Source organism: Leuresthes tenuis, unplaced genomic scaffold (genome assembly GCF_036924035.1).
Source record: "Leuresthes tenuis unplaced genomic scaffold, fLeuTen1.0.hap1 SCAF_20, whole genome shotgun sequence".
Taxonomy (NCBI): domain Eukaryota; kingdom Metazoa; phylum Chordata; class Actinopteri; order Atheriniformes; family Atherinopsidae; genus Leuresthes; species Leuresthes tenuis.
The window spans coordinates 737,229-760,602 of NW_027325374.1; the positions used below are offsets into that span (position 1 = coordinate 737,229).

General features: G+C 49.7%; 2 protein-coding genes across 4 annotated transcripts in view; both read left to right on the plus strand.

Annotated features, from left to right (window-relative positions):
• The window catches only part of a1cf (apobec1 complementation factor), a 29,855-nt gene extending 26,020 nt beyond the window's left edge, over nucleotides 1–3,835 (plus strand). For 2 of the 3 annotated variants that reach the window (XM_072374146.1, XM_072374147.1), the window contains exons 11-13: nucleotides 1,187–1,323; nucleotides 1,500–1,645; nucleotides 1,828–3,835. In XM_072374146.1, the coding sequence (XP_072230247.1) occupies nucleotides 1,187–1,323; nucleotides 1,500–1,645; nucleotides 1,828–1,982 (438 nt within the window). In that variant the 3' untranslated portion in view covers nucleotides 1,983–3,835. Of the gene's footprint in view, nucleotides 1–1,186; nucleotides 1,324–1,499; nucleotides 1,656–1,827 lie in introns of all 3 variants that reach the window. The other variant, XM_072374148.1, reaches the window with a different exon arrangement.
• Nucleotides 3,836–7,941: 4,106 nt separating this feature from the next.
• LOC140278334 (phytanoyl-CoA hydroxylase-interacting protein-like) lies at nucleotides 7,942–22,088 on the plus strand. Its single transcript, XM_072373319.1, has 6 exons — nucleotides 7,942–8,018; nucleotides 19,593–19,783; nucleotides 19,891–20,065; nucleotides 20,446–20,563; nucleotides 20,640–20,820; nucleotides 21,108–22,088. Exons 1-6 carry the CDS (start codon nucleotides 7,946–7,948, stop codon nucleotides 21,480–21,482), a joined length of 1,113 nt encoding a protein of 370 aa, XP_072229420.1. The 5' UTR covers nucleotides 7,942–7,945; the 3' UTR covers nucleotides 21,483–22,088.
• Nucleotides 22,089–23,374: the final 1,286 nt, after the last annotated feature.

Here is a 23,374-nt window from a genome sequence, read left to right on the forward strand (position 1 = left end):
TGCTGCTGCTTCCTGCTGCTGCTGCTTCCTGCTGCTACTGCTTCCTGCTGCTGCTTCCTGTTGCTGCTTCTTGCTGCTGCTTCCTGCTGCTGCTGCTGCTGCTTCCTGCTGCTGCTGCTTCCTGCTGCTGCTGCTGCTGCTTCCTGCTTCCTGTTGCTGCTGCTGCTTCCTGCTGCTGCTGCTTCCTGCTGCTACTGCTTCCTGCTGCTGCTTCCTGTTGCTGCTTCTTGCTGCTGCTTCCTGCTGCTGCTGCTGCTGCTTCCTGCTGCTGCTGCTTCCTGCTGCTGCTGCTGCTGCTGCCTGCTTCCTGTTGCTGCTTCCTGCTACCTGCTGCCTGCTGCTGCTTCCTGCTGCTGCTTCCTGTTGCTGCTTCCTGCTTCCTGTTGCTGCTTCCTGCTACCTGCTGCTGCTTCCTGCTGCTGCTTCCTGTTGCTGCTTCCTGCTGCTGCTTCCTGCTTCCTGTTGCTGCTTCCTGCTACCTGCTGCTGCTTCCTGCTGCTGCTTCCTGCTTCCTGCTGCTGCTTCCTGCTTCCTGCTGCTGCTTCCTGCTGCTGCTTCCTGTTGCTGCTTCCTGCTGCTGCTTCCTGCTTCCTGTTGCTGCTTCCTGCTACCTGTTGCTGCTTCCTGCTGCTGCTTCCTGCTTCCTGCTGCTGCTTCCTGCTTCCTGCTGCTGCTTCCTGCTGCTGCTTCCTGCTGCTGCTGCCTGCTGCCTGCTTCCTGTTGCCTGCTTCCTGCTTCCTGCTACCTGCTGCTGCTTCCTGCTGCCTGCTGCTGCTTCCTGCTGCTGCTTCCTGCTGCTGCTTCCTGCTGCTGCTGCCTGCTTCCTGCTGCCTGCTTCCTGCTGCCTGCTTCCTGCTGCCTGCTTCCTGCTTCCTGCTTCCTGCTTCCTGCTGCTGCTTCCTGCTTCCTGCTTCCTGCTTCCTGCTGCTGCTTCCTGCTTCCTGCTGCTGCTTCCTGCTGCTGCTTCCTGCTGCTGCTTCCTCCTGCTGCTGCTGCTGCTTCCTGCTGCTGCTTCCTGCTGCCTGCTGCTGCTTCCTGCTGCCTGCTGCTGCTTCCTGCTTCCTGCTGCCTGCTTCCTGCTGCTGCTTCCTGCTTCCTGCTGCTGCTTCCTGCTGCTGCTTCCTGCTGCTGCTTCTTGGTGAAAGCCTACAGAGATTAAAGTCAGTGTGATTGTGTTGGCCCTCAGGTTCTGGAGGAGCTGTGTCAGAAGAATAACTGGGGCCAACCCGTGTATCAGCTCCACTCTGCCATCAGTCCAGACCAGAGACAGCTTTTCCTCTACAAAATCACCATCCCGGCTCTGGCCACACAGTACCCCAATGTGTGAGTAAGCTCTGAAAGTCCCATCACTTCCAGCCTCGGGCAGAAGAATAAAACCTCTCAGAATGACCTGTTCTGCATGTAACCTGAGGCTGGATGGGCTGAGTTTCAGGACCTGATAAACCTGCTGCTGCTGGTGGAAACCTTTCTTCATGTCAGACGTTGCTCTCTCTCTGCAGCCACCCCTTCACTCCTGCCAAGCTGTGTGCAGCCATAGAAGAAGCCAAAGTCCATGCAGCCGAACACACCCTGCAGACCCTGGGCCTGCAGACAGAGGGCGCCGCTGACCCCAGCTGTGCCGCCGTGGCCTCGGTTGCCTTCCCAGGTATGTGAAGGTCCGTACCCAGAGCCAGCTAACCCCCCCCCCCACACATCACTGACAGACTCACCTGCAGCTCAGAGTGCAGCAGCAGGAGGTTTAGTGATGTCCTGAGAGCTTTCGGCCTTAAAGGGCCAACACTCAGCAGCACAGGAAGCAGAAGTTGTGAGTCTGTGTTGTCTCTCCAGGCTACACTCTGGCGAGCCCAGCAGCCTCAGCAGTGGCCTCCCAGCTGAAGCAGGCCGTCTCTCTGGGTCAGGACCTGACCGCCTACACCACCTACGAGGGCTACCCTGCGTTCGCTGTGGCGACTCGCCACAGCGACGGCTACGGCGTTTTCTAACTCCGCCCAGAGAGCCTGAAGCTGCGGTGCTTCATCAGGGCTTCAGCCTCCTCAGAGCGACCTCTGACCTCCTGCTCCATAATGCCTCGTCCTCCTTCCAATCTGACTTCTATTAAACCAAAGCAAAGCAGTGTGAAGCACCTTCAGGTGTCCGCCACCCGCCTGCAGCTGGTCCTGGGAGACCCCCCCCCTGAGTCCCAGCCACAGAAACCGACCCGTCAGCTGCCCACAGACCACTTCTTCACCTGTCTCACCTCTCCTCACCCGTCTCACCTCTCCTCACCTGTCTCACCTCCTTCTCTCCTCACCCGTCTCACCTCCTTCTCTCCTCACCCGTCTCACCTCCTTCTCTCCTCACCCGTCTCACCTCCTTCTGTCCTCACCCGTCTCACCTCTTTCTGTCCTCACCTGTCCCACCTCCTTCTGTCCTCACCCGTCTCACCTCTTTCTGTCCTCACCCGTCTCACCTCCTTCTCTCCTCACCCGTCTCACTTCCTTCTGTCCTCACCCGTCTCACCTCCTTCTGTCCTCACCCGTCTCACCTCCTTCTCTCCTCACCCGTCTCACCTCCTTCTCTCCTCACCCGTCTCACCTCCTTCTCTCCTCACCCATCTCACCTCCTTCTGTCCTCACCTGTCTCACCTCTTTCTCTCCTCTCCTCACCCGTCTCACCTCCTTCTGTCTTCACCTGTCTCACCTCCTTCTCTCCTCACCCGTCTCACCTCCTTCTGTCCTCACCCGTCTCACCTCCTTCTGTCCTCACCCGTCTCACCTCCTTCTGTCCTCACCCGTCTCACCTCCTTCTGTCCTCACCCGTCTCACCTCCTTCTCTCCTCACCCGTCTCACCTCCTCGGCTCCTCATTTAATCAGTTACGTGTTTGGGATCCATTTGGTTGCTGTCAGACGGCCTGTGATTGGCTGATTTGATGAGTCCTGTGTTTACGGCTTTCAGATATGATGTAATTAGATCCTCACCCTGACTTATTATCTCCGGGATAATAAGAGTTCATATAAACTGCACAGCTTAGTTTCTGAGGTGGAACTTTGAAATAGACAGAAAAGTTAAACAGATCCTTTAACATAATAAACTTCTTCACTGGCTTCGACTTCACAGCAAACAGATACTTTAGAACCATTTCAAAGGAATTCTTACAGGTTTTTACAAAGCCTCAAACAACGAGCTGCATGCAGAACTGCAGGTCTGACGAAGGCCTGAAGGCTTCAGCTGCTGGGAGGAAACCAGCTGAAGCTGAGCTAAAGGAGAATTCTGCATTTTTAAACAGTTTGTGTGGCAGTGAGGGCCCTCAGAGTTTGACTTTAGGGGTCGTTTCCCCCCCCACGGCTCTTTAAACGTGAGTTCATGGAGGAAACATTAGATGGAGCTCCATCTCGTGCAGTATTCTCATATTCGTGTTGTTTTTCCCTTTTTATCGGTCCGCTGCATCACTTCACCTGTTGTCCTGAAAGCAGCTAAAGCGGCACTCAGGCCCTGAAAGGCTTTCCATTTTGCTTCTGTTTGCCGGGAGGTTTGTGGAGTTGAGCCCCAGCACAGAGCTGGCAGAGCTGCGAACACGCCAAAGCAGAGACAGTATTAAAGTGTGTGAAGCACTTAAAACTTATTTTTATACCAGGAATACAGACACTATTTGTATAGAGGTGTTTTGCATTCATTTTGCCGCCATAATTGACTTGGAAACAGAAACAAAGTGAATCAGTGATCTGCTATGAGAGGAGGAAATTGTGGGCATTCTGGAGGAATTTCATGTGATAAAAGGAAACTGTTTGATAAATTTTCATCTTGTTCGACCCATAATCTCAATGAAAAAATAAAGAAACTAATAACTGAAGAAAAGCTGCTCAACTGTGTCCATTATTTATCTTACAATTTCTGCTAAATACCAGATTAAATCATCCCTTTCACTGTGGTAATCATACATATATGTATGTATTTATATATATATATATATATATATATATAACATATATATCTGTGTTAATCATACATATAACAGTATATATAAATATATACGTATAATATTAGTAATGCTGATGTCTTAATCATCTCAGTTTTAATACTTAACCTCAACCAAATGTTTGTTTGAGTTTAAAATGTTTAAAATGGCTTCTTTGCTAAGTTGTCTGTTCTGTGTCGACACAACACTGGTTCATCCCTTGAGTTAGGAGCCTTTTTTCTGCCTGAATGGGTCAAAGGTCAGAGTTCAGTGGCTGAACAAAGAAAAAACACTGAAAATGCTCAGGAACAAGGACTGAAGATGAGGGAAAAAGCAGAAAATGTCCAAAGAAAAACTGTGAAAGAGCTTCAGAAAGCTGCAGAACTGTTGATCAGGACACTTTAAAGGTTTCAGAAAGCTGCAGAACTGTTGATCAGGACACTTTAAAGGTTTCAGAAAGCTGCAGAACTGTTGATCAGGACACTTTAAAGGTTACAGAAAGCTGCAGAACTGTTGATCAGGACACTTTAAAGGTTACAGAAAGCTGCAGAACTGTTGATCAGGACACTTTAAAGGTTACAGAAAGCTGCAGAACTGTTGATCAGGACACTTTAAAGGTTACAGAAAGCTGCAGAACTATTGATCAGGACACTTTAAAGGTTTCAGAAAGCTGCAGAACTATTGATCAGGACACTTTAAAGGTTTCAGAAAGCTGCAGAACTATTGATCAGGACACTTTAAAGGTTTCAGAAAGCTGCAGAACTGTTGATCAGGACACTTTAAAGGTTTCAGAAAGCTGCAGAACTATTGATCAGGACACTTTAAAAGGTTTCAGAAAGCTGCAGAACTATTGATCAGGACACTTTAAAGGTTTCAGAAAGCTGCAGAACAGTTGATCAGGACACTTTAAAGGTTTCAGAAAGCTGCAGAACTGTTGATCAGGACACTTTAAAGGTTTCAGAAAGCTGCAGAACTATTGATCAGGACACTTTAAAGGTTTCAGAAAGCTGCAGAACTGTTGATCAGGACACTTTAAAGGTTTCAGAAAGCTGCAGAACTGTTGATCAGGACACTTTAAAGGTTCCAGAAAGCTGCAGAACTATTGATCAGGACACTTTAAAGGTTTCAGAAAGCTGCAGAACTATTGATCAGGACACTTTAAAGGTTACAGAAAGCTGCAGAACTATTGATCAGGACACTTTAAAGGTTTCAGAAAGCTGCAGAACTGTTGATCAGGACACTTTAAAGGTTACAGAAAGCTGCAGAACTATTGATCAGGACACTTTAAAGGTTTCAGAAAGCTGCAGAACTGTTGATCAGGACACTTTAAAGGTTACAGAAAGCTGCAGAACTATTGATCAGGACACTTTAAAGGTTTCAGAAAGCTGCAGAACTGTTGATCAGGACACTTTAAAGGTTTCAGAAAGCTGCAGAACTATTGATCAGGACACTTTAAAGGTTCCAGAAAGCTGCAGAACTGTTGATCAGGACACTTTAAAGGTTACAGAAAGCTGCAGAACTATTGATCAGGACACTTTAAAGGTTTCAGAAAGCTGCAGAACTATTGATCAGGACACTTTAAAGGTTTCAGAAAGCTGCAGAACTGTTGATCAGGACACTTTAAAGGTTACAGAAAGCTGCAGAACTATTGATCAGGACACTTTAAAGGTTTAAAGCTGCAGAACTGTTGATCAGGACACTTTAAAGGTTTCAGAAAGCTGCAGAACTGTTGATCAGGACACTTTAAAGGTTACAGAAAGCTGCAGAACTATTGATCAGGACACTTTAAAGGTTTCAGAAAGCTGCAGAACTGTTGATCAGGACACTTTAAAGGTTTCAGAAAGCTGCAGAACTGTTGATCAGGACACTTTAAAGGCTTCAGAAAGCTGCAGAACTGTTGATCAGGACACTTTAAAGGTTACAGAAAGCTGCAGAACTGTTGATCAGGACACTTTAAAGGTTACAGAAAGCTGCAGAACTATTGATCAGGACACTTTAAAGGTTTCAGAAAGCTGCAGAACTGTTGATCAGGACACTTTAAAGGTTTCAGAAAGCTGCAGAACTGTTGATCAGGACACTTTAAAGGTTTCAGAAAGCTGCAGAACTATTGATCAGGACACTTTAAAGGTTTCAGAAAGCTGCAGAACTGTTGATCAGGACACTTTAAAGGTTTCAGAAAGCTGCAGAACTATTGATCAGGACACTTTAAAGGCTTCAGAAAGCTGCAGAACTGTTGATCAGGACACTTTAAAGGTTACAGAAAGCTGCAGAACTGTTGATCAGGACACTTTAAAGGTTACAGAAAGCTGCAGAACTGTTGATCAGGACACTTTAAAGGTTTCAGAAAGCTGCAGAACTGTTGATCAGGACACTTTAAAGGTTACAGAAAGCTGCAGAACTATTGATCAGGACACTTTAAAGGTTTCAGAAAGCTGCAGAACTGTTGATCAGGACACTTTAAAGGTTTCAGAAAGCTGCAGAACTGTTGATCAGGACACCTTAAAGGTTTCAGAAAGCTGCAGAACTGTTGATCAGGACACTTTAAAGGTTACAGAAAGCTGCAGAACTGTTGATCAGGACACTTTAAAGGTTACAGAAAGCTGCAGAACTATTGATCAGGACACTTTAAAGGTTTCAGAAAGCTGCAGAACTGTTGATCAGGACACTTTAAAGGTTTCAGAAAGCTGCAGAACTGTTGATCAGGACACTTTAAAGGTTTCAGAAAGCTGCAGAACTATTGATCAGGACACTTTAAAGGTTTCAGAAAGCTGCAGAACTGTTGATCAGGACACTTTAAAGGTTTCAGAAAGCTGCAGAACTATTGATCAGGACACTTTAAAGGTTTCAGAAAGCTGCAGAACTGTTGATCAGGACACTTTAAAGGTTTCAGAAAGCTGCAGAACTGTTGATCAGGACACTTTAAAGGTTTCAGAAAGCTGCAGAACTATTGATCAGGACACTTTAAAGGTTTCAGAAAGCTGCAGAACTGTTGATCAGGACACTTTAAAGGTTTCAGAAAGCTGCAGAACTGTTGATCAGGACACTTTAAAGGTTTCAGAAAGCTGCAGAACTATTGATCAGGACACTTTAAAGGTTACAGGGAAGTCAGAGATAAATGAGGCTGGGTCTGGACTTTCAGGAGGGAAACGCTGCATGAGATGGGTTCAAACTTTGCAGGATGAGAGTGGGTGGAGCTCCTGCGGGTGGAGCTCCTGCGGCCGCACTTCCTGTCAGATGTGGACCTTATGACAGATGTTGGGAGACGTCAGTCATCAACTCCCGTAAAGAGGAATAAGTCTCGAGCCTTTATTCGAACCTCAGTGCGGTCTTCGGACCGGGTTCGGACCGGGTTGTGAACAGTTCTGGGAACCAGCGGCACCATGTAATCCAGTCACAGCGGTGGGACGCATGCATCTGGACTCAGTGATGAGGGGAAACTAAAAAAACTAAAAGTTTGTGACTAAAACATCATGAAATGTCAGCAGCTGACCGAGCCTCAGAAAGTCAAACTGAGCTCTGCAGCCGCAGCTAATCCTCTTATGCAAGAGCTCATTTAATTCACTTTTCTGTGTAATCCTCCATCAGCTGCCGCCATTTATTAATCCACAGAAGAAGAAGACCTCAGCCCACCGGCACCGGAGCGCGAGAGTCTGAAGTGAGATCAGAACAACTTTCAGCACATTTCTTCAGACTCTGAAGTCTAACAAAAGAAAAACAATGAACTGAATTCACATCAGCTGTAAAAACGGGTTTCCCTTAAATTACTGATCAGAACTCATTTTGGATTTAGTTTCAGACTGAAATGTAGAAAAGAGCTAAACCCAGAGGGGAAGCATTGCGCTAATTCAGCTGTTGCTCCATCGTGTGGAAACCAGAACCTGTTCGGCTCGTTCCGGAGCTGTTTGCATCCGAACTCCGTCATCACAGCAGGGGGCGGAGTCACGGAACAGCTGATTTCTTCTTCTGGCGTCTCTCCGGTGTTCAGCTCGTCTTTGCTGAGGATCAGAAACATGACGGAGGTTCCGAGCAGCCCAAGCAGTCCCGGAGTGGAGCTGAAGAGTCTGCAGCTGGACGGCTGCGCAGGTCAGTGGAGCTTTTAGGGGGGAGGCGGTCAGTCCGGGGTCTTTACTTCCAGTAGGTGGGATTGGTTCTGCTGATTAAACCAGCCGAGAACCGAACCGTTAGACAAGTCTGGGAACCGAACCGGTGCCGCAGCCTCCCTCTTCTTCATCATTCTGACCTGCGGGAGGTGCAGCAGCTGCGGGTCAAACATCTGGAGTCCAAATGAGCTGCGGGTCAGCACCGGGTTCGGTGGGACCGAACCTTCAGAAATAACTAACAAACTGTTAATGATAACTGTTTTCAGTTTAAAAAGAAGTAAAGCTCCCCAGAACCTGCACTGTGGGTGAAACCGAGCCGCTCCGCCGGTTCTGCTGCTCAGATAAATCAGCCGCTCTGATTCTTTAATTGATGGTGCATGAAATGAGGGTTAAATGGTCGCTTTGGTGCCTTTGGGTCAATGAGCTGCAGGTGTTTGTGTGATCTGATGTAAATGTGAAGGCAGGCAGCAGCGGGCTGGACCTGCTGATCCAGTAAAGAGAACCAGCACCAGGACAGAACCCAAAGCTGGAAGATATGAAAAAGAGCTGAAAATAAAGTTTCAAACTGGGTGAAAGTGGGGCTGAAACACAGAAACTGACCTGGATCCTCAGCTCCATGCTGAAGGTGAGCAGCTCCTCGGGCTTTAATGAGGGAAGGTTCCTGTTTGCCAGGATTCTGCTTCTTTGTGGACTAAAGTTTGGCAGCAGCTGGTCTCCACGTGACTGTAGATAAGTACCTTATGGAGAATGGATGCTTCTCCTCCTCACAGACAGGATGGAGGGATGAATGGATGCTTCTCCTCCTCCTGCCTTACAGACAGGATGGAGGGATGAATGGATGCTTCTCCTGCTGCCTTACAGACAGGATGGAGGGATGAATGGATGCTTCTCCTGCCTCACAGACAGGATGGAGGGATGAATGGATGCTTCTCCTGCTGCCTTACAGACAGGATGGAGGGATGAATGGATGCTTCTCCTCCTCCTTACAGACAGGATGGAGGGATGAATGGATGCTTCTCCTCCTCCTCACAGACAGGATGGAGGGATGAATGGATGCTTCTCCTCCTGCCTCACAGACAGGATGGAGGGATGAATGGATGCTTCTCCTCCTCCTCACAGACAGGATGGAGGGATGAATGGATGCTTCTCCTCCTCACAGACAGGATGGAGGGATGAATGGATGCTTCTCCTCCTCCTCACAGACAGGATGGAGGGATGAATGGATGCTTCTCCTCCTCCTCACAGACAGGATGGAGGGATGAATGGATGCTTCTCCTCCTCACAGACAGGATGGAGGGATGAATGGATGCTTCTCCTCCTCACAGACAGGATGGAGGGATGAATGGATGCTTCTCCTCCTCCTTACAGACAGGATGGAGGGATGGATGGATGCTTCTCCTCCTGCCTCACAGACAGGATGGAGGGATGAATGGATGCTTCTCCTCCTGCCTCACAGACAGGATGGAGGGATGAATGGATGCTTCTCCTCCCTCACAGACAGGATGGAGGGATGAATGGATGCTTCTCCTCCTCACAGACAGGATGGAGGGATGAATGGATGCTTCTCCTCCTCACAGACAGGATGGAGGGATGAATGGATGCTTCTCCTGCTGCCTCACAGACAGGATGGAGGGATGAATGGATGCTTCTCCTCCTGCCTCACAGACAGGATGGAGGGATGAATGGATGCTTCTCCTCCTCCTCACAGACAGGATGGAGGGATGAATGGATGCTTCTCCTCCTCCTCACAGACAGGATGGATGGAGGGATGAATGGATGCTTCTCCTCCTCACAGACAGGATGGAGGGATGAATGGATGCTTCTCCTCCTCCTCACAGACAGGATGGAGGGATGAATGGATGCTTCTCCTCCCTCACAGACAGGATGGAGGGATGAATGGATGCTTCTCCTCCTCACAGACAGGATGGAGGGATGAATGGATGCTTCTCCTCCTCACAGACAGGATGGAGGGATGAATGGATGCTTCTCCTCCTCACAGACAGGATGGAGGGATGAATGGATGCTTCTCCTCCTCCTTACAGACAGGATGGAGGGATGGATGGATGCTTCTCCTCCTGCCTCACAGACAGGATGGAGGGATGAATGGATGCTTCTCCTCCTGCCTCACAGACAGGATGGAGGGATGAATGGATGCTTCTCCTCCTGCCTTACAGACAGGATGGAGGGATGAATGGATGCTTCTCCTCCTCACAGACAGGATGGAGGGATGAATGGATGCTTCTCCTCCTGCCTCACAGACAGGATGGAGGGATGAATGGATGCTTCTCCTCCTGCCTCACAGACAGGATGGAGGGATGAATGGATGCTTCTCCTCCCTCACAGACAGGATGGAGGGATGAATGGATGCTTCTCCTCCTCACAGACAGGATGGAGGGATGAATGGATGCTTCTCCTCCCTCACAGACAGGATGGAGGGATGAATGGATGCTTCTCCTCCTCACAGACAGGATGGAGGGATGAATGGATGCTTCTCCTCCTCACAGACAGGATGGAGGGATGAATGGATGCTTCTCCTCCTCCTTACAGACAGGATGGAGGGATGGATGGACGCTTCTCCTCCTGCCTCACAGACAGGATGGAGGGATGAATGGATGCTTCTCCTCCTCCTCACAGACAGGATGGAGGGATGAATGGATGCTTCTCCTCCCTCACAGACAGGATGGAGGGATGAATGGATGCTTCTCCTCCCTCACAGACAGGATGGAGGGATGAATGGATGCTTCTCCTCCTGCCTCACAGGCAGGATGGAGGGATGAATGGATGCTTCTCCTCCTGCTGCCTCACAGACAGGATGGAGGGATGAATGGATGCTTCTCCTCCTCACAGACAGGATGGAGGGATGAATGGATGCTTCTCCTCCTGCCTTACAGACAGGATGGAGGGATGAATGGATGCTTCTCCTCCTCACAGACAGGATGGAGGGATGAATGGACGCTTCTCCTCCTCACAGACAGGATGGAGGGATGAATGGATGCTTCTCCTCCTCACAGACAGGATGGAGGGATGAATGGATGCTTCTCCTCCTCACAGACAGGATGGAGGGATGAATGGATGCTTCTCCTCCTCACAGGCAGGATGGAGGGATGAATGGATGCTTCTCCTCCTCACAGACAGGATGGAGGGATGAATGGATGCTTCTCCTGCCTCACAGACAGGATGGAGGGATGAAAGGTCAAAGTGCAGGTGAATTAGATGTGAAAATGTGGCTGAAGTTGAGCGTCCTGCCTGGAGGGGTCTGTTGTACAGATAATTCCTGCCTAATGTGGAGCAGCTGCTGTCAGAGCTGCCCCCCCCCCCCCCCCGTTCACAATAAGAAGTGTTGCTGTGGTCTGAGCTGTCCTCGCCTCCTCAACAGGCTCCTTGTTCAGCCTGTTCAGCTCTCACAGCCTCAGCTGACTGAAGCCTTTTGTCCACCAACACAAGCAGGAAAGGAGGGAAGAAGGGATGAGAAGATGGAGAGAAGAATGAAAACAGAGGAAGAGGCGGAGCGGGGTCAGCAGATACAGAGCTGTCCTCACATGACAAAACTCTGCAAAAACAAGTTGATTTTGTGTAGAAATGTGGTTAAAACTGCAAACTTTCCCCCCTGAAACACAAGCATCATGCTGTGTGGAGGTTAGTTAACTCTGAGTTAACGAGTCACTCAGAGGCGAACAGTCAGGGTCTCACACCTTTAGCTCAAAGAACACGACACGACTTTATAGGTTCATCTGATGCTCAGAGGGTTTAGATCACTTTTTAACAACAAAACATGATTTTTAACCATTTTCTGGATGTTTATTGAACTAAATTTGACAATAAAACTGACTTCCTGTTGTTGTTGGATCCAAAAAGCTGATCTAAATCACCCAGAATGAAACCAACACACAACAGAACATCTGTGTGAACCAATCAGAAAGGGTTATCTCATCTTTAACCCGACACATCTGGTGAGATCATCTGCTCTGCACACAGATGTGCAGCCGAACCGCCTCAGAATGCTGATCCACTTCCTCCAGGATTCTGACGCACGCTTTGGATCGATGCCGAAAGGTGTTTCAGAGCTGCCACCTGAAGAAGAGCAGCTGCAGAGGCTGCTTCCTGCAGATGTTCTGTTACTTATGAGCCGTTTCAGAGCCGCCACCTGAAGAAGAGCAGCTGCAGAGGCTGCTTCCTGCAGATGTTCTGTTACTTATGAGCCGTTTCAGAGCCTCCACCTGAAGAAGAGCAGCTGCAGAGGCTGCTTCCTGCAGATGTTCTGTTACTTATGAGCCGTTTCAGAGCCGCCACCTGAAGAAGAGCAGCTGCAGAGGCTGCTTCCTGCAGATGTTCTGTTACTTATGAGCCGTTTCAGAGCCTCCACCTGAAGAAGAGCAGCTGCAGAGGCTGCTTCCTGCAGATGTTCTGTTACTTATGAGCCGTTTCAGAGCTGCCACCTGAAGAAGAGCAGCTGCAGAGGCTGCTTCCTGCAGATGTTCTGTTACTTATGAGCCGTTTCAGAGCTGCCACCTGAAGAAGAGCAGCTGCACAGGCTGCTTCCTGCAGATGTTCTGTTACTTATGAGCCGTTTCAGAGCCTCCACCTGAAGAAGAGCAGCTGCAGAGGCTGCTTCCTGCAGATGTTCTGTTACTTATGAGCCGTTTCAGAGCCGCCACCTGAAGAAGAGCAGCTGCAGAGGCTGCTTCCTGCAGATGTTCTGTTACTTATGAGCCGTTTCAGAGCCTCCACCTGAAGAAGAGCAGCTGCAGAGGCTGCTTCCTGCAGATGTTCTGTTACTTATGAGCCGTTTCAGAGCTGCCACCTGAAGAAGAGCAGCTGCAGAGGCTGCTTCCTGCAGATGTTCTGTTACTTATGAGCCGTTTCAGAGCCGCCACCTGAAGAAGAGCAGCTGCAGAGGCTGCTTCCTGCAGATGTTCTGTTACTTATGAGCCGTTTCAGAGCCGCCACCTGAAGAAGAGCAGCTGCAGAGGCTGCTTCCTGCAGATGTTCTGTTACTTATGAGCCGTTTCAGAGCCTCCACCTGAAGAAGAGCAGCTGCAGAGGCTGCTTCCTGCAGATGTTCTGTTACTTATGAGCCGTTTCAGAGCCTCCACCTGAAGAAGAGCAGCTGCAGAGGCTGCTTCCTGCAGATGTTCTGTTACTTATGAGCCGTTTCAGAGCTGCCACCTGAAGAAGAGCAGCTGCAGAGGCTGCTTCCTGCAGATGTTCTGTTACTTATGAGCCGTTTCAGAGCCTCCACCTGAAGAAGAGCAGCTGCAGAGGCTGCTTCCTGCAGATGTTCTGTTACTTATGAGCCGTTTCAGAGCTGCCACCTGAAGAAGAGCAGCTGCAGAGGCTGCTTCCTGCAGATGTTCTGTTACTTATGAGCCGTTTCAGAGCTGCCACCTGAAGAAGAGCAGCTGCACAGGCTGCTTCCTGCAGATGTTCTGTTACTTATGAGCCGTTTCAGAGCTGCCACCTGAAGAAGAGCAGCTGCACAGGCTGCTTCCTGCAGATGTTCTGTTACTTATGAGCCGTTTCAGAGCTGCCACCTGAAGAAGAGCAGCTGCAGAGGCTGCTTCCTGCAGATGTTCTGTTACTTATGAGCCGTTTCAGAGCCTCCACCTGAAGAAGAGCAGCTGCAGAGGCTGCTTCCTGCAGATGTTCTGTTACTTATGAGCCGTTTCAGAGCCTCCACCTGAAGAAGAGCAGCTGCAGAGGCGGCTTCCTGCAGATGTTCTGTTACTTATGAGCCGTTTCAGAGCTGCCACCTGAAGAAGAGCAGCTGCAGAGGCTGCTTCCTGCAGATGTTCTGTTACTTATGAGCCGTTTCAGAGCTGCCACCTGAAGAAGAGCAGCTGCAGAGGCTGCTTCCTGCAGATGTTCTGTTACTTATGAGCCGTTTCAGAGCCGCCACCTGAAGAAGAGCAGCTGCAGAGGCTGCTTCCTGCAGATGTTCTGTTACTTATGAGCCGTTTCAGAGCCTCCACCTGAAGAAGAGCAGCTGCAGAGGCTGCTTCCTGCAGATGTTCTGTTACTTATGAGCCGTTTCAGAGCTGCCACCTGAAGAAGAGCAGCTGCAGAGGCTGCTTCCTGCAGATGTTCTGTTACTTATGAGCCGTTTCAGAGCTGCCACCTGAAGAAGAGCAGCTGCACAGGCTGCTTCCTGCAGATGTTCTGTTACTTATGAGCCGTTTCAGAGCTGCCACCTGAAGAAGAGCAGCTGCACAGGCTGCTTCCTGCAGATGTTCTGTTACTTATGAGCCGTTTCAGAGCTGCCACCTGAAGAAGAGCAGCTGCACAGGCTGCTTCCTGCAGATGTTCTGTTACTTATGAGCCGTTTCAGAGCTGCCACCTGAAGAAGAGCAGCTGCAGAGGCTGCTTCCTGCAGATGTTCTGTTACTTATGAGCCGTTTCAGAGCCTCCACCTGAAGAAGAGCAGCTGCAGAGGCTGCTTCCTGCAGATGTTCTGTTACTTATGAGCCGTTTCAGAGCCTCCACCTGAAGAAGAGCAGCTGCAGAGGCGGCTTCCTGCAGATGTTCTGTTACTTATGAGCCGTTTCAGAGCTGCCACCTGAAGAAGAGCAGCTGCAGAGGCTGCTTCCTGCAGATGTTCTGTTACTTATGAGCCGTTTCAGAGCTGCCACCTGAAGAAGAGCAGCTGCAGAGGCTGCTTCCTGCAGATGTTCTGTTACTTATGAGCCGTTTCAGAGCCGCCACCTGAAGAAGAGCAGCTGCAGAGGCTGCTTCCTGCAGATGTTCTGTTACTTATGAGCCGTTTCAGAGCTGCCACCTGAAGAAGAGCAGCTGCAGAGGCTGCTTCCTGCAGATGTTCTGTTACTTATGAGCCGTTTCAGAGCCGCCACCTGAAGAAGAGCAGCTGCAGAGGCTGCTTCCTGCAGATGTTCTGTTACTTATGAGCCGTTTCAGAGCCGCCACCTGAAGAAGAGCAGCTGCAGAGGCTGCTTCCTGCAGATGTTCTGTTACTTATGAGCCGTTTCAGAGCTGCCACCTGAAGAAGAGCAGCTGCAGAGGCTGCTTCCTGCAGATGTTCTGTTACTTATGAGCCGTTTCAGAGCTGCCACCTGAAGAAGAGCAGCTGCAGAGGCTGCTTCCTGCAGATGTTCTGTTACTTATGAGCCGTTTCAGAGCTGCCACCTGAAGAAGAGCAGCTGCAGAGGCTGCTTCCTGCAGATGTTCTGTTACTTATGAGCCGTTTCAGAGCCTCCACCTGAAGAAGAGCAGCTGCAGAGGCTGCTTCCTGCAGATGTTCTGTTACTTATGAGCCGTTTCAGAGCCTCCACCTGAAGAAGAGCAGCTGCAGAGGCTGCTTCCTGCAGATGTTCTGTTACTTATGAGCCGTTTCAGAGCCTCCACCTGAAGAAGAGCAGCTGCACAGGCTGCTTCCTGCAGATGTTCTGTTACTTATGAGCCGTTTCAGAGCCTCCACCTGAAGAAGAGCAGCTGCACAGGCTGCTTCCTGCAGATGTTCTGTTACTTATGAGCCGTTTCAGAGCTGCCACCTGAAGAAGAGCAGCTGCAGAGGCTGCTTCCTGCAGATGTTCTGTTACTTATGAGCCGTTTCAGAGCTGCCACCTGAAGAAGAGCAGCTGCAGAGGCTGCTTCCTGCAGATGTTCTGTTACTTATGAGCCGTTTCAGAGCCTCCACCTGAAGAAGAGCAGCTGCAGAGGCTGCTTCCTGCAGATGTTCTGTTACTTATGAGCCGTTTCAGAGCCGCCACCTGAAGAAGAGCAGCTGCAGAGGCTGCTTCCTGCAGATGTTCTGTTACTTATGAGCCGTTTCAGAGCCTCCACCTGAAGAAGAGCAGCTGCAGAGGCTGCTTCCTGCAGATGTTCTGTTACTTATGAGCCGTTTCAGAGCTGCCACCTGAAGAAGAGCAGCTGCAGAGGCTGCTTCCTGCAGATGTTCTGTTACTTATGAGCCGTTTCAGAGCTGCCACCTGAAGAAGAGCAGCTGCAGAGGCTGCTTCCTGCAGATGTTCTGTTACTTATGAGCCGTTTCAGAGCCGCCACCTGAAGAAGAGCAGCTGCAGAGGCTGCTTCCTGCAGATGTTCTGTTACTTATGAGCCGTTTCAGAGCCTCCACCTGAAGAAGAGCAGCTGCAGAGGCTGCTTCCTGCAGATGTTCTGTTACTTATGAGCCGTTTCAGAGCCTCCACCTGAAGAAGAGCAGCTGCAGAGGCTGCTTCCTGCAGATGTTCTGTTACTTATGAGCCGTTTCAGAGCTGCCACCTGAAGAAGAGCAGCTGCACAGGCTGCTTCCTGCAGATGTTCTGTTACTTATGAGCCGTTTCAGAGCTGCCACCTGAAGAAGAGCAGCTGCAGAGGCTGCTTCCTGCAGATGTTCTGTTACTTATGAGCCGTTTCAGAGCCGCCACCTGAAGAAGAGCAGCTGCAGAGGCTGCTTCCTGCAGATGTTCTGTTACTTGTGAGCCGTTTCAGAGCCGCCACCTGAAGAAGAGCAGCTGCAGAGGCTGCTTCCTGCAGATGTTCTGTTACTTATGAGCCGTTTCAGAGCCGCCACCTGAAGAAGAGCAGCTGCAGAGGCTGCTTCCTGCAGATGTTCTGTTACTTATGAGCCGTTTCAGAGCCGCCACCTGAAGAAGAGCAGCTGCAGAGGCTGCTTCCTGCAGATGTTCTGTTACTTATGAGCCGTTTCAGAGCCGCCACCTGAAGAAGAGCAGCTGCAGAGGCTGCTTCCTGCAGATGTTCTGTTACTTATGAGCCGTTTCAGAGCCGCCACCTGAAGAAGAGCAGCTGCAGAGGCTGCTTCCTGCAGATGTTCTGTTACTTATGAGCCGTTTCAGAGCTGCCACCTGAAGAAGAGCAGCTGCAGAGGCTGCTTCCTGCAGATGTTCTGTTACTTATGAGCCGTTTCAGAGCCTCCACCTGAAGAAGAGCAGCTGCAGAGGCTGCTTCCTGCAGATGTTCTGTTACTTATGAGCCGTTTCAGAGCCTCCACCTGAAGAAGAGCAGCTGCAGAGGCTGCTTCCTGCAGATGTTCTGTTACTTATGAGCCGTTTCAGAGCCTCCACCTGAAGAAGAGCAGCTGCAGAGGCTGCTTCCTGCAGATGTTCTGTTACTTATGAGCCGTTTCAGAGCCGCCACCTGAAGAAGAGCAGCTGCAGAGGCTGCTTCCTGCAGATGTTCTGTTACTTATGAGCCGTTTCAGAGCCTCCACCTGAAGAAGAGCAGCTGCAGAGGCTGCTTCCTGCAGATGTTCTGTTACTTATGAGCCGTTTCAGAGCCTCCACCTGAAGAAGAGCAGCTGCAGAGGCTGCTTCCTGCAGATGTTCTGTTACTTATGAGCCGTTTCAGAGCCGCCACCTGAAGAAGAGCAGCTGCAGAGGCTGCTTCCTGCAGATGTTCTGTTACTTATGAGCCGTTTCAGAGCCTCCACCTGAAGAAGAGCAGCTGCAGAGGCTGCTTCCTGCAGATGTTCTGTTACTTATGAGCCGTTTCAGAGCCGCCACCTGAAGAAGAGCAGCTGCACAGGCTGCTTCCTGCAGATGTTCTGTTACTTATGAGCCGTTTCAGAGCCTCCACCTGAAGAAGAGCAGCTGCAGAGGCTGCTTCCTAAAGATGTTCTGTTACTTATGAGCCGTTTCAGAGCTGCCACCTGAAGAAGAGCAGCTGCAGAGGCTGCTTCCTGCAGATGTTCTGTTACTTATGAGCCGTTTCAGAGCTGCCACCTGAAGAAGAGCAGCTGCAGAGGCTGCTTCCTGCAGATGTTCTGTTACTTATGAGCCGTTTCAGAGCTGCCACCTGAAGAAGAGCAGCTGCAGAGGCTGCTTCCTAAAGATGTTCTGTTACTTATGAGCCGTTTCAGAGCTGCCACCTGAAGAAGAGCAGCTGCAGAGGCTGCTTCCTGCAGATGTTCTGTTACTTATGAGCCGTTTCAGAGCTGCCACCTGAAGAAGAGCAGCTGCAGAGGCTGCTTCCTGCAGATGTTCTGTTACTTATGAGCCGTTTCAGAGCCGCCACCTGAAGAAGAGCAGCTGCAGAGGCTGCTTCCTAAAGATGTTCTGTTACTTATGAGCCGTTTCAGAGCTGCCACCTGAAGAAGAGCAGCTGCAGAGGCTGCTTCCTGCAGATGTTCTGTTACTTATGAGCCGTTTCAGAGCTGCCACCTGAAGAAGAGCAGCTGCAGAGGCTGCTTCCTGCAGATGTTCTGTTACTTATGAGCCGTTTCAGAGCTGCCACCTGAAGAAGAGCAGCTGCAGAGGCTGCTTCCTGCAGATGTTCTGTTACTTATGAGCCGTTTCAGAGCCGCCACCTGAAGAAGAGCAGCTGCAGAGGCTGCTTCCTGCAGATGTTCTGTTACTTATGAGCCGTTTCAGAGCCTCCACCTGAAGAAGAGCAGCTGCAGAGGCTGCTTCCTGCAGATGTTCTGTTACTTATGAGCCGTTTCAGAGCTGCCACCTGAAGAAGAGCAGCTGCAGAGGCTGCTTCCTGCAGATGTTCTGTTACTTATGAGCCGTTTCAGAGCCGCCACCTGAAGAAGAGCAGCTGCAGAGGCTGCTTCCTGCAGATGTTCTGTTACTTATGAGCCGTTTTCCGTCCATCTCAGACTTATGTTTTGGGAGATCTGATAAATGCAGCTGCGCTGAGATGTTTTCTTCCTGCTTCCTCTCCATTGGCCGGATATGAGGAGTGCAGCAACACCTGCTGCAGCTGGACGGGTCATGAGAGCAGCAGCATTTAGTAGAACGAACGTAAGCAGGTGCTGTCGGCTAAAGTCAGGCAGGAGGTGCTTCAGTGAAACGCCGTCATGTTTTTGGTGAAAAGGCATCTTCACACGAAGAGCTGCACATCCACCCAGCTTCAGGGGGCTTCTGGGAGGAAAGACGTTTCCTCCGGGTGGAAAACATCTGTGCAGAACCTTCTGGTACCAGTTGTGGTTCTGTTGAGAAGAGGCTCCTGTGGGTGAGGCTGTGCACATTCAACCAATCAGGCCTTACGGATGTGAGGTTTGTCTGGAGTGTCTCCATGTTTCAGAGGTGGATGCAGAGGGGTTCACACAGTAAATCTGAGTCCTGAAGGGTTAATCCCCCACTGTGACATAATCCTCTTACAGCGTGTTGCTCCTCCCCCTCGCACTGAACGGTTGTTTAATCTTTCAGCTCAACAGACACACTTTAAGCTTCCCTTACATCGGATATGTTCTGACATCCTGGTCATCAGCACTTGACCAAAGAACAGAACACGATCCAAACAAGTTTCACAGTGAATAAAATTCACAGTTTGAAGCCAAGTTTTACACATTGTTGAGAAATAATTTATGACCCGTTTAATGCGTTTAGAAGAAAATGACTGAATTCGCTTCACATCTTTCAGACTTTTTAGATGGTAAATCAGCATTAAAATGGGTTTTTTACTGCGGCCGAAGGACAGCAGCAGGTTTCTGGAGACGCTGAGCCGACAGGATGTTCTGATTCAGGTTCATTTGTGGAAGAATGAGAATAAAACATGAAGTTAGGATGGAAATAAATGGAGAAATGAGTGTCAGGCTGGTGTAAATCAGTGCATTCACTGTGTGTTTCACACGGTTTCGCAGCGTCAGCAGACAGCGGCATCGGAGACGTGGACGACCTGCCGGTGCCTCAGCAGATCCAAATCACCAACATCACGTGCGATTCGTTCAAGGTCAGCTGGGACATGGACAGCAGAGGCCAGGACCGGATCACACACTACTTCATTGACCTCAACAAGAAGGAAGACAAGCGCTGCAATAAGTTCAAACACATGGTGGGTGCGGTGAAACGTGAGCGGTTTACCTCCACAACCCGTCCCTCTGCAGATAGAACAGCTCCTGGGAGGTCTGAGCCTTTACTTCTGTCCTGCTTATTTTCCAGGATGTTCCCACCAAGCTGGTGGCCAAAGCCGTCCCGCTGCCGATGACGGTCAGAGGTCACTGGTTCCTGAGCCCGCGCACAGAGTACACTGTGGCCGCTCAGACCGCCGCCAAGAAGCCGGATGGCGAGTACAGCGTTTCTCCGTGGAGCGAGATCGTTGAGTTCTGCACGGCAGGTCAGAGCCATTTATCTCCCCAGGTCCACCCGAGTGACTCTGTGGCGCAATGGTAGCGCGTCTGACTCCAGATCAGAAGGTTGATTATGGGGACTGGATAGTTTAGTGGTGTGATTCCCACCTTCCATGTGGGAGATCTGGGTTCAAATCTCCTGCATGAAAGGTATTACCTCTTTAGGCAAGACCCCCTTACCCTACCTGTAAGTCGCTTTGGATAAAGACATCTGCTAAATGCATAAACCTAAGTCTGTCAGTTTACTTGGTCTCTAGAGTTTATTCAAGGAAGAAACATGACTTTAAATGACTTAAACGCTTAAGAACACAGAAGCTCTGTTCACCGCTGAGGTTCAGAACAGGCTGATGTGTATTCCTGTCTGCAGATTACTCCACCGTCCATCTGAAGCAGCTGCTGCAGAAAGCCGAGGCCACGGCCGGCAGGATGCTCCCGTTTACCGTCTTCTACAGAAACCAGCAGGAGGAGTACTTCCAACAGGAAAGGTGAGTGGTGGAGCTGTGCCTGCGCCAAATCCTGGGGTGATGGGCTGGGTTTTAACTCTATGTGTGCTGTGAACAGCCTGGAGTACCGCTCCAGAGACGCTCAGTGCAGCCGAATGCTGCCGTCAGTGAAGGACAACAGCGGCAGCCACGGCTCTCCCATCAGCGGGAAGCTGGAGGGCATCTTCTTCAGCTGCAACACAGAGTTCAACACAGGAAAGCCTCCCCAGGACTCCCCGTATGGGCCCTATCGCTTCCAGGTACCGAAACGCAGCGTTCAGACCCACTGCAGCTCCCTCTGGGCTGGTGCCGACCCCACACAGTTCCTGTTGTGCATCCCTTTGTGTTTTTTAAGCAGCAAACTTACAGATTATTTCTGTGACAACATGCCAGCCTTGAACTGTCCCAGCTGCAGAGTTTGGTCCTTTATGAGTGAAGGAAACGTCCCGTCTGCAGAGGAGGAAACGCTGCCTCATGCACTCCATTCACCTGCAAATTAAAACATGTAGAAGGTTCTGCCGTTAATGAGCACATCTGTGTCTTCCAGATCCAAGCAGGCAGGCTCTTCAACCAGAACACCAACGTCTACTTCGGGGACTTTTACTGCATGTACACGTCGTACCACTACGTGATCCTGGTCCTGGCTCCAGACGGCTCCACGGGGGACGCCTTCTGTAAAGGAAGGCTGCCGCTGCTGGACAGATCCCACAACTGCTTCCTGACCTGCACCGAGGAGGAGGACGGCTCGCTGTCCTTCCACCACGCGCAGGACGCCATCCTGGAGGTGATCTACACGGAGCCGGTGGAGCTGTCTCTGGGCACCGTGGTGCAGATCAGCGGACACCAGCTCAGGAGCTTGTCCACGCTCAACGCCAAGAAAGACCCAAGCTGCAAGATCTGCAACATCAGCGTGGGCCGTTAGAGCATCTTCAGACGGATAAACGGCTAACAGCTGAGCTTCTAACTCACTCCATAACCCACTCACCCGTGAAGCCAGTGGCAGGTTAAGTGCTGCAGTTCCACGGTTTGTTCGAACAGTAGCTCATCGTGACACGGTTTCACGGCGGCGTGATGGCGGCTGCCAGCGGGAGGAAGCCAGAGAAGTGACTGTAAGATGAAGGAAGACATGGAGACTGCTGTTAGTTTCCTGTTTCAAACCGCAGACGATCCGTTTCAACCTGCCCATCAGTTTGTTTCTATAACCAGAAAACAGCTGATATCTTTTAAACTTAATGACCCGTTTATTTAAACCCAAAACCTGATCTTTTCCAACTCTAACCATGCTGTGATTGTACCCAAACCTTACAGGAAGTAAGAGAAGTCATCTTTGGCAGATCTCCCTCCAGATGTTCACCACACGGCACCCCTGGGTGCAGGTCCAGGGGTCGCGGGGGTCAGGGGCCTCCTGGTGGTTTTACAGTATAAAACAAATAACTTTAATTATAGCTTGAAGATGTCCATGTTTGAGATGATTTTGTTTCTGTTTGGGTGTTTTACAGGAAGTGATGAGGGGGACTCCTAATAAACTACTGCAAACCTTAAAGGTATCTCCTGTGGTTCCATTCACCTTTAATGCTTAAGTTCCAGATGTTTGGTTCCTAACTCTGGGCTGTGACATCACTTTCAGGTTAACATTAAGACGATTTATGATCTTTGGCTTTGTTTTTCTCTTCAGTCTCCTAAATCTAAGCCTGTGCTCTGAGGTTTAGAGAGAAGTCTCCCTGTGAAAGATGATGTCACAGCATTCAGATGATGTCACAGCATTCAGATGATGTCACAGCAGTTAGATGATGTCACAGCATTCAGATGATGTCACAGCATTCAGATGATGTCACAGCAGTTAGATGATGTCACAGCATTCAGATGATGTCACAGCAGTTAGATGATGTCACACCATTCAGGTGATGTCACAGCAGTTAGATGATGTCACAGCATTCAGATGATGTCACAGCAGTTAGATGATGTCACAGCATTCAGATGATGTCACGGCAGTTAGATGATGTCACAGCAGTTAGATTATGTCACAGCAGTTAGATGATGTCACAGCAGTTAGATGATGTCACAGCAGTTAGATGATGTCACAGCATTCAGAAGATGTCAGCATTCAGATGATGTCACAGCATTCAGATGATGTCACAGCATTCAGATGATGTCACAGCAGTTAGATGATGTCACAGCATTCAGAAGATGTCAGCATTCAGATGATGTCACAGCATTCAGATGATGTCACAGCATTCAGATGATGTCAGCATTCAGATGATGTCACAGCATTCAGATGATGTCACAGCATTCAGATGATGTCACAGCATTCAGATGATGTCACAGCATTCAGATGATGTACTTCGAGTAGCAAAAAGACGCCTTTAAACAGCTGGGATCCAGGCCAGGAAATGTGGATTAAAAAGAATTATTATACAATATTCTGACAAATGATAAATGATATATTAGATTAGATGAATACATATGAACATATAACGTCTGTGTACTATTATGCTTTTACATTTCATAAAAAAACCTGTTCAACAAGGTTACTTTTGGTGGGTTGGGACCGTGCAGGGCTGGATGCTGCTGGTCTTTAAAGGATCCCTCCATCAGTTTTCTGCAGCCGTCGCTGGGCTTCATTATGGATCTGTGCAGACAAACAGCCTTTAACCAGACGAGGTTCACTGTTTACACTCCAGCTGCTGCCAAACTGCACATCTCTGGGCTGTCAGTCTAATGCACACAATATGATGTTTGACTATCAACTTATTCAGTAATAATTGTTGTGGGTACACCACCTTTTCTGGGCTTCACCTTCAGAAACTACAACCT

Excerpts from the sequence above, each read along its gene's own strand:
- LOC140278334 (XM_072373319.1), top strand. The coding sequence starts at position 7,946 with ATGACGGAGGTTCCGAGCAGCCCAAGCAGTCCCGGAGTGGAGCTGAAG. Across the intron at positions 8,019-19,592 it reads GCAGCTGGACGGCTGCGCAG|CGTCAGCAGACAGCGGCATC; the intron begins GTCAGTGGAGCT and ends ACGGTTTCGCAG. Across the intron at positions 20,821-21,107 it reads ATGGGCCCTATCGCTTCCAG|ATCCAAGCAGGCAGGCTCTT; the intron begins GTACCGAAACGC and ends TGTGTCTTCCAG.